This window comes from Chaetura pelagica, unplaced genomic scaffold, assembly GCF_000747805.2.
Source record: "Chaetura pelagica isolate M959 unplaced genomic scaffold, ChaPel_1.0 scaffold99, whole genome shotgun sequence".
In the NCBI taxonomy this organism is placed as follows: Eukaryota; Metazoa; Chordata; class Aves; order Apodiformes; family Apodidae; genus Chaetura; species Chaetura pelagica.
This window is the reverse complement of record NW_009954539.1, coordinates 1,423,934-1,434,836: the sequence shown is the minus strand read 5'-3', so window position 1 is coordinate 1,434,836 and position 10,903 is coordinate 1,423,934. Positions and strand designations below refer to the sequence as shown.

Genomic DNA, 10,903 nt, shown 5'->3' with positions numbered 1-10,903 from the left:
AAAAAAAAAAAGCAAGCTGTAACATAATTCTGCAATACTTTTTAATCAAAATAATTGTATTGTCAGTATCAAAAAAGGCATGACTCTGATAATGCCTTTCAATAATGGGTCAGAAATTTTCTCTAAGTAACCAATGCCACTGACAGGTAACAAATCTAAGTCCTCAGTTCTGGGTCAATACAGCTAGACAGTCCTTTGAAGTCATTCCCTGCATGGTAAAGGACCTGGAAAAATATGAAATGAAAAACCTTACCCAAGGAAATGCATCATTAGAAGCAATACACAAACTCACATGGCACTGTGACCCTCTGCAGGAGATCCAACTAAACTTCCCCCTAGGCAGGATCTGGCTGCCTGCCTGCAAATACCACTGGGAGTTTAGCTGGACTTAATCCTCTTGGAGAGATCCTAGAGGTGTGCACTGCTAGGAGCTGGCACTAAGATATTTTGTGGTAAATTCTGGACAAAATCCAATACTTTGATGGGGATTTTTTTTTCTACTTGTTCCAATATGAATTACAACTGAGTAAGGGACTGAATTTCCCATAGAAAAGATGGGAAGGGATATATATTTTTATTTTTTTTTTCTTTGTGTTTTTCTTTGTGTATTTTAAGAAGCTTCCTATTTCTTGACTGTTGGTGTCATATGGAAAAAAAAACAAACATTTATCACCTGCATAAACAGATATATCAGCAGCTTTGTGTTTAGAACACAGAATAAAACTTGGCAAATTCAACGTGTGCCTCTTGTTTGGTCCCTAGAAAAAGATGCAACATCTTTTTGCTTTGTCTTTATTTTCCAGTCTCATCCCTACTCTCATGAGTTATCAAAGAGCCTTGAAACAGCCCTAAGGAATTTTCCAAATGAAAAAATGGAATTATAAACCACTTCAGTGAAAAACTCGTTTGTGAACTGGTGGTAAATCATGTATTTATTTAGCAGGAATACATTCCATTGATAACCAAAGTTGAGTGGTGTTTAACAAATTTTGTAAAAAGCATAAAATATTTTAATATAAATGAATTACCAGAAGATTCACTGCAAGATAAAACTCAGAGAAACACATTAGCAGCTTAAGCCTGATTTCCACAAAATCTAAAATAACGTCAGAGGTTATTTTGAGCTGCTTGACTTATTTAGGACTGAAGCAATGGTCAAACTTCAGAAAAAATGTTACCTATAGGTCAATCCGAGCTGATGCACTGAGAGAGAATACAGTTCCCAGCAAGGTCTACTCTTCCTGAAAAATAAGTCTCACAGCAGCTATAAAGACATCTACCAGGACATTATACGATTTGAGTGGTGCATTTACAGCTGGCGCGGCACTTCTCCTTCACCAGTGAATGGTTACAGCCAAACAGCATTTTCAGATTTCTGCAGTTTGCAAAAAAGTCTTGATGCTTGCAAGGATTGGCTAAAATACAAGAGACAGAAACAAAAACATGAAATATTAATTAAAAAAACAAGTCCCAGTCAGATACTTCTGATTATGAAAGAGATTCCAGCATGTCTATGTGGTACTTTTGCTCTGCTGTTAAATTTGTTCAAATATTATAGAATAGGGAGTCCAGGCAGGAGGGTGGTATCTTACAGTTCCCATCTATTTGTACACTTTGACTGCACATAGAAATCTGCAGAACCCAGAGGCCTGTGCGGGTCTTCTTGTACACACAGATGTGAGAAGCCTGACAGACTTCATGCCTTCAGACTGTTCATGCCCTTAGATATTGATGCACATGAAGACAGCTTATATTGAGCTTTCCAGAAAAGGACAGCAGGAGAGTGATGGTGTGATAATGCACCTAGTAGTCAACACTAGCACAATTTACCCATTATCACAGGATGCCTGAGGTTGGAAGGGACCTCTGAAGGCCCATCTGGTCCAACCCACCTACTGAAGGTTATACCTACTCTGGTGCCCCATTATCACAGGATGCCTGAGGTTGGAAGGAACCTCTGATCCAACCCACCTGCTGAAGGTTATACCTACTCTGGTGTGAGATTTAACCAGTTATTTCTGGAGGGAAATAAAAGGGACAGTTCTAAAATCTTTTGTCCAGATTAGTGACAGGTAATTATTCAAAAGTAAAACACTACAAAGGAACAACATTAATATCTGAGGTAGGACAACATTTGTTGTAAGGAGGAGAACACATTCACTTACTGCAAAGCCCTCTGTCACAGTGACCTGGACAGTCTGCACATTTTGGTCCCCTCTTATAAGGTGTAGCTATTTGCATCTGATTATTTCCTCTGAAATTTGAAAAAAAACCCAACACAAAACAATATAAAAATGCAGCCCTTAACAAGAGTTCATGTTATTTATTGCAATGAAAGGCATCTAGAAACTTTTTGGTAAAATTATTTTCATAAAGAATCAGATTTTAATTTCTGATATTCATAGTATACATGAACTTCAGCTTAAATAAGAGGTACAATAAGATTTAGAGAAAGAAAATTAATTGGTTATTTGCCTTTGTATAACATTATCAGTTCTGATTCCTAGTTCTGATTTTTCTAATGGCTTTCTAGTGACTGTGGCTTATTAGAACAGAAGCTCAGCAGGCACCTTCTGCCACACAGCTGTTTCAGGTGTGCTCTTTACCTCTGTGAATATTCATTGTCTTTCACTTTGCATCTGACTTTCCTCTTTGTGGTCAAAGCTATAGGATGCTTTGTGCATAATGCCTGATTCTGACAGACACAGACCTTTTTTTAATCACATGCTAAAATTTTCCTAGTATCTTCAATGTGAAATAAAACAAATGTTTCTATTTAACCTGATATTTAACCCACAATTTGCATCAGCATTTACAAAATCATAAATGGTTAAAATAAACTGTAGTCATTTTATCCTACACGTGACCAATGGACTACAGGAGTTTTAGAAAATTTGTCCAGAATTATTTAATCTTAAAGGAGTAAAAAGGCAATACATACGCAGGACAGTAGTGGCAAACATAAAAGTAGTTGAACTGGTTCCTAGGACAGTAGGCAACTCCACATCCCACCTGGTAACTGTTGTACCAGATTAGCTGTAGAATAAAAATTGATCACACTATTTCAGATACTTGTATTTAATCCTCATCAAAGTTCTCACAGAATAGCAGAACTAGAAGGTAATATTTTGTTTTGTCTATTTAGCTTTTGAGTTTAAACTTAAGTTGTCAGAACAAATAAACAAACAAAAAAAAAGAATCAACCATGTCATTCGGTTTCAAAATGTTTTTGAACACAGTTGCTGGCAGGATGCTAAAGTTTTAATTAAAATATTTAAACCATAGATATTTTGCTTTGATATTTCTTAATCAGGTATATCAATCCTCATATAGAAAATATTTATTTCTAAGTGGAAGGTACTGATTTCTTTTTCTTCTACAGAATAAAATTTCCCTTCTGGACAGCTCTTTCAAAATACTGGCTTCATTGTCTCAGAATTAGATGAAAAAGGGTTTTAATTTATCATTAATCTTTGGATCAGAGTGTGAATGATAGGTAATAGTTTGATGACATTGATACTTTTTTAACTGATAGCAAATATATGCCAGCTCCCTGAAGTGAACTCCTGTAATTCTGATATATCATTGCACTTTGTTTCAGTTGTCCATACCTGAGTATAATTCTCGATATTGACATTTTTTGAGGTTGCTCCATATCCATACTTGAAATTGGAGGACTGACTGTACCAGGTTTGAATTGCATCAGCCCATGTCCTTGGGTTAGATGACAGTAATATATTCTCACCACAAGTGATACCTGAAGTAGAAATAAGTCTCTTGTATTACTCAGGAGAGAAACAAGCTGTAGGGTGGGAGGTAGGACAGAGGGGTTGTAGCTCCATCCTAAAAAGAATCTCTACAATGCCAACCTATTTTCCCTGTGATTTAGAGAAGAGGGCAGCACACCCTATCCTATGAAAGCTGCAGGAAATGTTACTTTGATTCTGGTGAGCTTTCAGTCACAGATACTTTTAGGACTACAAAATGTTACACAGAATTGTCTGTACTTAGTTATACCAAAAATCACATATTGCGCTGTCTTGTCTCTAGCAGGAGCCAAACTAAGACAAGTAAATCTACAGAAATAAGGCAAATACATAGCACCCCTCTTTCTCATGTTCCAACAATTTCTCTTTCAAAGTACTTCTCTGACAAAGATGATGTTTTCCTGTCCCATAACCCTCAAAAGTTATTGTATAACAGATTAAAAATTATCCTTATTTCTAGTTCACATGCACAAGGGTCATCTGCAAACTGTCATTAATGAATTAGCTCAGGCTCCGTACCATTAATGACTCTCTGATCTCTTGGACTGATTCTCATCCCACACTTATTAGCCCATTTCTGAGCATTCTTGGCAGCTTTCTCATCCCACACCTGAAAGACAAAAAGAAAGAATTATCCATGTCACAAATATGTTAGTGCAATCCATGAGAAGAAAAAACAGGAGGAGTGACTTGGGTGTTATGCATTAAATGCTCCTGTGGTCCTCAACAGAAAACAGAATTGTGCCAGATAACATTACTGGGGCATGGGCACCACAATTCTTCAGCAGGTTATTCTGCACAATACCACATGGTCCTGATTAATAGGATTTTTATAACATATTGACACTTTCATTTGGCCGTCTGCTGATGCTGTCTGCATCAACTTTGCAGGGTGCAGTGCACTAAGTCATAGAATCATACATCTTAGAATCATAGAATGGTTTGGGGTCCCTTGTCTAAGGGAGTTGTTGATTCCACAGACTAAAGACTGTTGTCCATAATCTGAGCCATCATTTTGTACCTTATCCTTGGTTTAAGTGCTTTCCCTGAAAAGGCTTGCAATACTTGTCCATTGCAGTGAACAAATAGAAGGCAAGAACTGGTGGTTCACTTTGCAGGCTGTTAGCGTAGGTTTGACAGCAACAAATAGATGTGGTTGGCATAAACCAGTATTCATGGTTCCTGCAGACAAATAACCCCAGGCATGGAACAGTTCCTAAATTGCTTAATTGAGTTTTTCTAAAGGGAGAAACCGAGAAAGAGAGAGAGGAGAGAAGTTTCAAATAGCCCTTGTAGCCCATCTGAGACTTCTGTGAAGATTTTACAAGTGCTTGGAGCATCAAGGTGTGCAAGATTAAGCACGAAGCCTGAAGAAACTAAGGGATAAAGTTCTGATTTCTTCATCTCGACTCCAGAGCACTCTTCCTGCTCTTTCTGTTCATCTGAGTGTGGGTTGTTTAGAAGGCTACAATCTTCTGCTAATGATGTGGAAACAAGCCAGTTGCAATGTTTAGCTTACCATCTTCAGCATGTTGCTGGCAGTGGGAAATACTGATCTCCGTATTTCATTGTGGAGCTCAACAATCTGTTTTTGGTTTTGAGACTTAAAATGAGGAACGTAGGGAATCTTGATTTGTTTAAATGGAAAGCCCTGGAAAACAATAATAATGTGGGTTAATAGAAGTTGAATAAGCAAGATAAATTATGACCTTATCAAAGTAAACATCTTGGAAATTCCCCATTTTCCTTTATTGGTTATTCTGTTCTTATAATTACTGATTTATTTATTTTTTTCTTCCTTCCTTGTTTAATTTTAGATATCTATCCCTTAGATATAAACATCCAAAAGTCATCTTGGTTGCCTTTACGGTCAATGAAGAAAGAAAAAAATGAGAGAGAATAAATTATGAAATATCTGAGTAATACAAATGAATCTCACTGCTTTGCATTCAGAGCTCAATTCTAGGTTTTAAACGGTGTAGTCAGTGGCAGAAAATGGGGATAAATGCCATTTGAAATGCCCAGGAAGCCCTACCTAGCCTCAGATTGTTTCTCCTAAAAGGAAGAGCTCTCTGTACAGCTGCCCATGAATGGCTCAGATACTCCAGAGAGTATCAAGCTGCATGAAGACATTTCTGTTTGGGCAACTGAACCTAACCCATAAGATGTTACACATCTTGTTTAACTTAAGACATTTACAGACATTACAATGGTAGAAATCACATCTCAGCCAGTTATTTTAGGCTGCTGCTATACTCAGCTAAAGAAAACAGGCAACTTAGGACATACTTCACCCAAGATTTATTAAAGAGATGATTGGCATCCCTGAATTTTTATTTATTTTTTTTCATTCAATAATAGAAAGATATTGATAAAAAGTTCACATTCAAGTGCCTACATAGTAGAGATCCACATCTTACATGATTAATCCTCTCTAAGGAGAGGTGTGAAGACTAGATTTCTGATTCTTAGCTCAACTATTTTAAATAGCTTCCGTTCACACTTTTTGGGAATATGTATTTTTAAAATTAGTCTTGTCAAGAGAAGAATATTTTGACTGGCAGAAGAAATATCTTAATGCAAGAATCTGTGAAAAATTCTAGTATGTCTGTAATGTGTTATGTTAACAATAATTTCAATCCTGAATTGTAAAGCTCTAGAGATCAGTAGACCCAACTATATTATGTCAGATATCTATACAATGTGCTCAGATAGAATTTTTTCTCCACAGATGGATTGTCTTACCTGTCCATCAGATTGATGTACCAAAGCAGCCAGGAAAATTATTGCAGTTAGTAGATTCATTTCTGCAGAGAAAAAAACAAAACCCAACATCTATTAGTCTCTGTGGCATAAAGTGTGTGGTGTAATGTGGTCTGTGAGTTTTAGTTGATGCCTGATACAGCTGGATGTGCTGAAGCTGTGCCAATGGGTGTATGATGGTGCATGGGCACCACTGTCTCATACAGAGAAGACTCCACCTTTCATTGAAACACGAGCAGTACAGGTGAGCTGTAGAGATCTAGAAAATTCTCCTTGATAAGGAGACTATTGGGATAACACCTGTTAAAATCATAAACATACAAAGGCAATATAAACAATTCACCAATCCATCTCTGATAATTGATTAAATATTTTATAGTAGGTGAGAAGAATGAGCTAGTAAAGGCTGCTGAGAGTTTTTCATTCTGGCAGGAAGAAAATCCCCCCAAATTAACAATTTACTAGGGTCTTGGAAATAGAACTTACATTTCATTTTTATTTCATTGAGTAGATTTCTTGTTCCTAGGATGATGACTTAGAAGAGATGGCTTTTATAGCGTCATTCATACCCAGTTCATTGTTTAACACCTGAAATTGCCTCTGGATTTTTTATCTGATCTTTCTTTTATTTCTTTTGGGTTTATATTACTGAATTCAGTGCATTCTTTTGCCATTTAGTCCTGTATTAGTGCTTATGATAACTAGTACTTTCTATAAGGTATATAATGATAATAATAAAAAGAATAAAGATGATGGTCCAGAAAGCATGTTAGTTTTCCTCTCAGATGCTTTGGTGTGGCTCTTCCTGTCAGTAGTGCAGCAACTCTGATAATTTCATCTTCACTGAGAAACGTGTTCTACACATTGTGGGCTCAAGTTCTACTCGTAGCTGTTTTTGGGGGCTAATTTTCTAACTAAAATTCAATCCTGGACAGGGGGCCTGGGAAAGGCCGGCTAGAACACTGGGAAATAGTTTTTCAAACATCTTCCTTTATATGTGAGACCTCTTTTATGTTCACATTTTATGAATACTCCACACTAGTTTGCAGTAGGAGTATTACAACACACGTCACAGTGTATAATGTCATGATAAAGGGTTTGATGTAGTGATGCTCTTGCCAGAATTTAGCTTTGAGGTTGAGAGTTACTTTCTCTGGATTTAGATGCTAATAATTATAGGCATAACTAGAAACATTATTCATTCTTACAACACAGGAAAGACTTTCCACTAAGATCGGAGGTTAGTCAAGCAGAGAACATAAATGTACTGTGTGACATTTACACCACCTAAAAAATCTCAGTGCTAGTATTCACAGCAAAGTGTTCATGAGCAGATGAGTTCATATAACAGAAGGCAGCAATCAACCCACGGTTGAAACAAAGTAAATTAAAATACTACTGCACATCTTCAATTGTCAGACTGCACAGTCAAATCTGTCCCTTGGAGTAAATGTATTTGGCATTGCTTTCAAAGTCAAAAGACAACAGTTCCCAGATACAATTATCCTTCCATGTCCATAGCATTCAATCCACTAAACCACTTCTCTGTTTCTGAAAATATGAATGCTGGCAGTGCATTTCCAGGCTGGACATTTTGTGCAAATTTGATTGAAAGAAAAAAAGAAACAAGCAAAGCCAAAAACTATAGTTAAAAATTGAGGAACAAAGTTCTATTTGAAAAACACAGTCCAGGCTTTTTTGGTTTAGTGTTGGTGCTTCACTTCTTAGCAGAGTCTTTTTTCCTGCCAGCAGATAAAGCTTTCAGGGCATACCAGGTTTGAAAGGTTGTAAGAGTGGGAACACCTGTCTTTTCAGTTACTTTCATATAAGTTCTTTCTACCTTCTCTGAGTTTACATCTTCAACTTACATTTTGCAAAAAAGGTTTCACTCTGTGTTAAGAAAATGCAATCAGCTGCCAGCATACTGTCAGATAGAACAGACATTTTAATAGCACAAATACCTGAATGCTTGCACAGATAGATAACATTTCTAGATGGCAAAATTCTGAGTTCAGCTTACTGAACTCAGTGAAATAAACTCAACATAAAAATAATTCAAATGATATTAGAAAAACCTTTCCCACCCTCTTCAAAGTGGATGAACTTATGTTCACATTTGAAGAATGAAACATGTGAGACAAAATGTTGCCTTTTCTAAAGAAATATGGGAATTAGACTTCACTGAAGCCATTTCTCACCCATACAGGTGGAAGGTGTGCTTTCTAAGCAGCAGTTATAATTTATTATTCAAGTTTTCCTCTGAGATTATTATAAGTAAATATTTTAATTATCACATTTGCTACACCTCAGATATTAACCACATTAGCCTTTGTAGCACAGTGCCAAATCAATACTGACCAAGTGACTCTGTGCATAAAACCTCTAATATTGAAATTAAATTTTGCATACATTACCTTTGTCCAGCCAGAATCCTTCTGTAACTTAGGAAGAGTGACAAGAGAGAGAGGCTTTCCTCACTCTAGGGTTGTGTATATATATGTATACAAATGTGTCCCTCCTCTTTCCTTGTCAATATTTATCACTGATAAATGACATCAGCATTGGGGCTGCACATTTTAGAAAAAAGAACTTTTCTTAAGGAACAGGTGACTGAAAATGAACCAATCCAACTGCATTTTGGGTTGTTTTTTTCTTGTCTCCAGGGCAAGGAAAGAGAAGATAAAAGATCAATACTTTTGCAGCACATTAACTTTGCCAAAGTGCTTGTTGTCTGCTCAGCAAGCTGCAGTGTTGATGTGTTCACAAAATAGAAACTCAAGTTTAGGGACGGTTGCTTCACAGTTGTCTTTCCTGGCTCTGGCAAGAGAGTGGAAGAAGTATTTTGAGGCAGAGGCATAACACAGAAACTCCACAGCCATGCACAGAATGAGCTTCACACTGGGCAACACAGTGGTAGTTTCTGCCTAGTGATTCTTGACCATCCATTTGCTGAGTGGAATGTGTATTTCATTAGCTCACTGAGGCCAAAGGACTGTGGCACTGGGCACTACTGTACACACAGTTCTCACCACGTCCTGCTCAAGGGTAACCTACTTGCAGAATGGATACAGACGTGTTCATCTTCCTCCTCTAGTCTGGAGGGATGCATTTTAAGTGTGTGCTTTTTTGCTCCAGTGCAGCATCACTCAGCTCACCTTCCCTTTTTGCAGAATCTTTGCTTCCACTCATTTAAAAGGTACAAAGTCAGCTTTGACAGGTCCTCAATGCCCAGTTATTCTCTGTTTAAACTCAACTTGTCTTCCTTCTTTCCATACTTTGGCTTTCTGAAGACATAAAACATCTGCATATCTCTTCATTCTGTACCTGCATTTCCCTTCCTCATCCTTGCCTTTGCTGTGATGCCTTGCACAGTGAGCATTTCCATTATGCTGGATCAACGTTACTGAACATAGTGCAACTCAAAATTATTTGATTTTTTCCTGTTTTCTGCAGCATTTCTGCAGCTCCATGCTGTTGATAGCATTTTAATGCCAGATTCCTTTCTAACACAGCCACTTTTGTTCTTTATCGGTATAATGGGCAGCACTATGGGAAGTCACTTGTGATAAGCTCTACCATATCCTTCCATGTTCCGAGATAAGGGCAAGGGTGCTTTTTTATTTGAAGTGCTTGTGGCAAGTTTGATGAGACCAGGGTTATCACAATTAGAAAAACTATTAAACTGCTTGTTAGTTGCTAAGACTGTATGTCTATTGGCTGTGAGGGGAGGGAGTCTAACACCTCCAGATATTCAATATCCTGGAAGATACTTCCATTATTTTACCCCATCCATTTTCATTAATTTGCTACAGTCACCTGAGCTTTGTTTGTATTGTTAAAATGAAATAATACTACTGCAAATATTTCCTTAAAGCCTGCCACACCTGTTTAAATAGTGAAATCTGATTCTTCTATAAGAATGTCCACCAGATATGCTACAAATTGTGGCCTATGAGTAAAATAATTGGGAAGAAAACAAAGACTGATAAAACTGACCTCCGGGACTGTGGCACAAAGAACAATTTAGCATATCAATTCCTACTTCTCCGTGTGGATTACCCGAAAGGGCGGAGGTATTAAATTAAAAAAAAATTCATTCCACAGATTTCAGCAAATTTCTGTATTTTTAAAAGATAAAAACTTCCACTACCTTCAGGTACTAGCCACTATCACTTCTTATAATCACCACATTATTAAATTCCCACTATGTATTAACTTGTTAGTTTTATTGGATAAAGCCTTGACTGCCATCTTCGAAGCAGGAGTCAATTCCCTTACATTAGCTACTGACAAGCTAAGCATCTACTCCAAACTCATTGTCTAAACTCTTAGCAGTGAGTGGATGAGGCAGGTGTAACCAAATGTCACTCTTT

General features: G+C 37.2%; 1 protein-coding gene across 1 annotated transcript in view; it reads right to left on the bottom strand.

The window, feature by feature from the left end:
- Positions 1-1,287: 1,287 nt before the first annotated feature.
- The window catches only part of CRISP2 (cysteine-rich secretory protein 2), a 70,156-nt gene continuing 60,540 nt past the window's right edge, over positions 1,288-10,903 (bottom strand). Inside the window, exon 7 of the mRNA XM_010004886.1 lies at positions 1,288-1,415. Coding sequence (XP_010003188.1) covers positions 1,288-1,415 — 128 coding nt within the window. The remainder of the gene's footprint in view (positions 1,416-10,903) is intronic.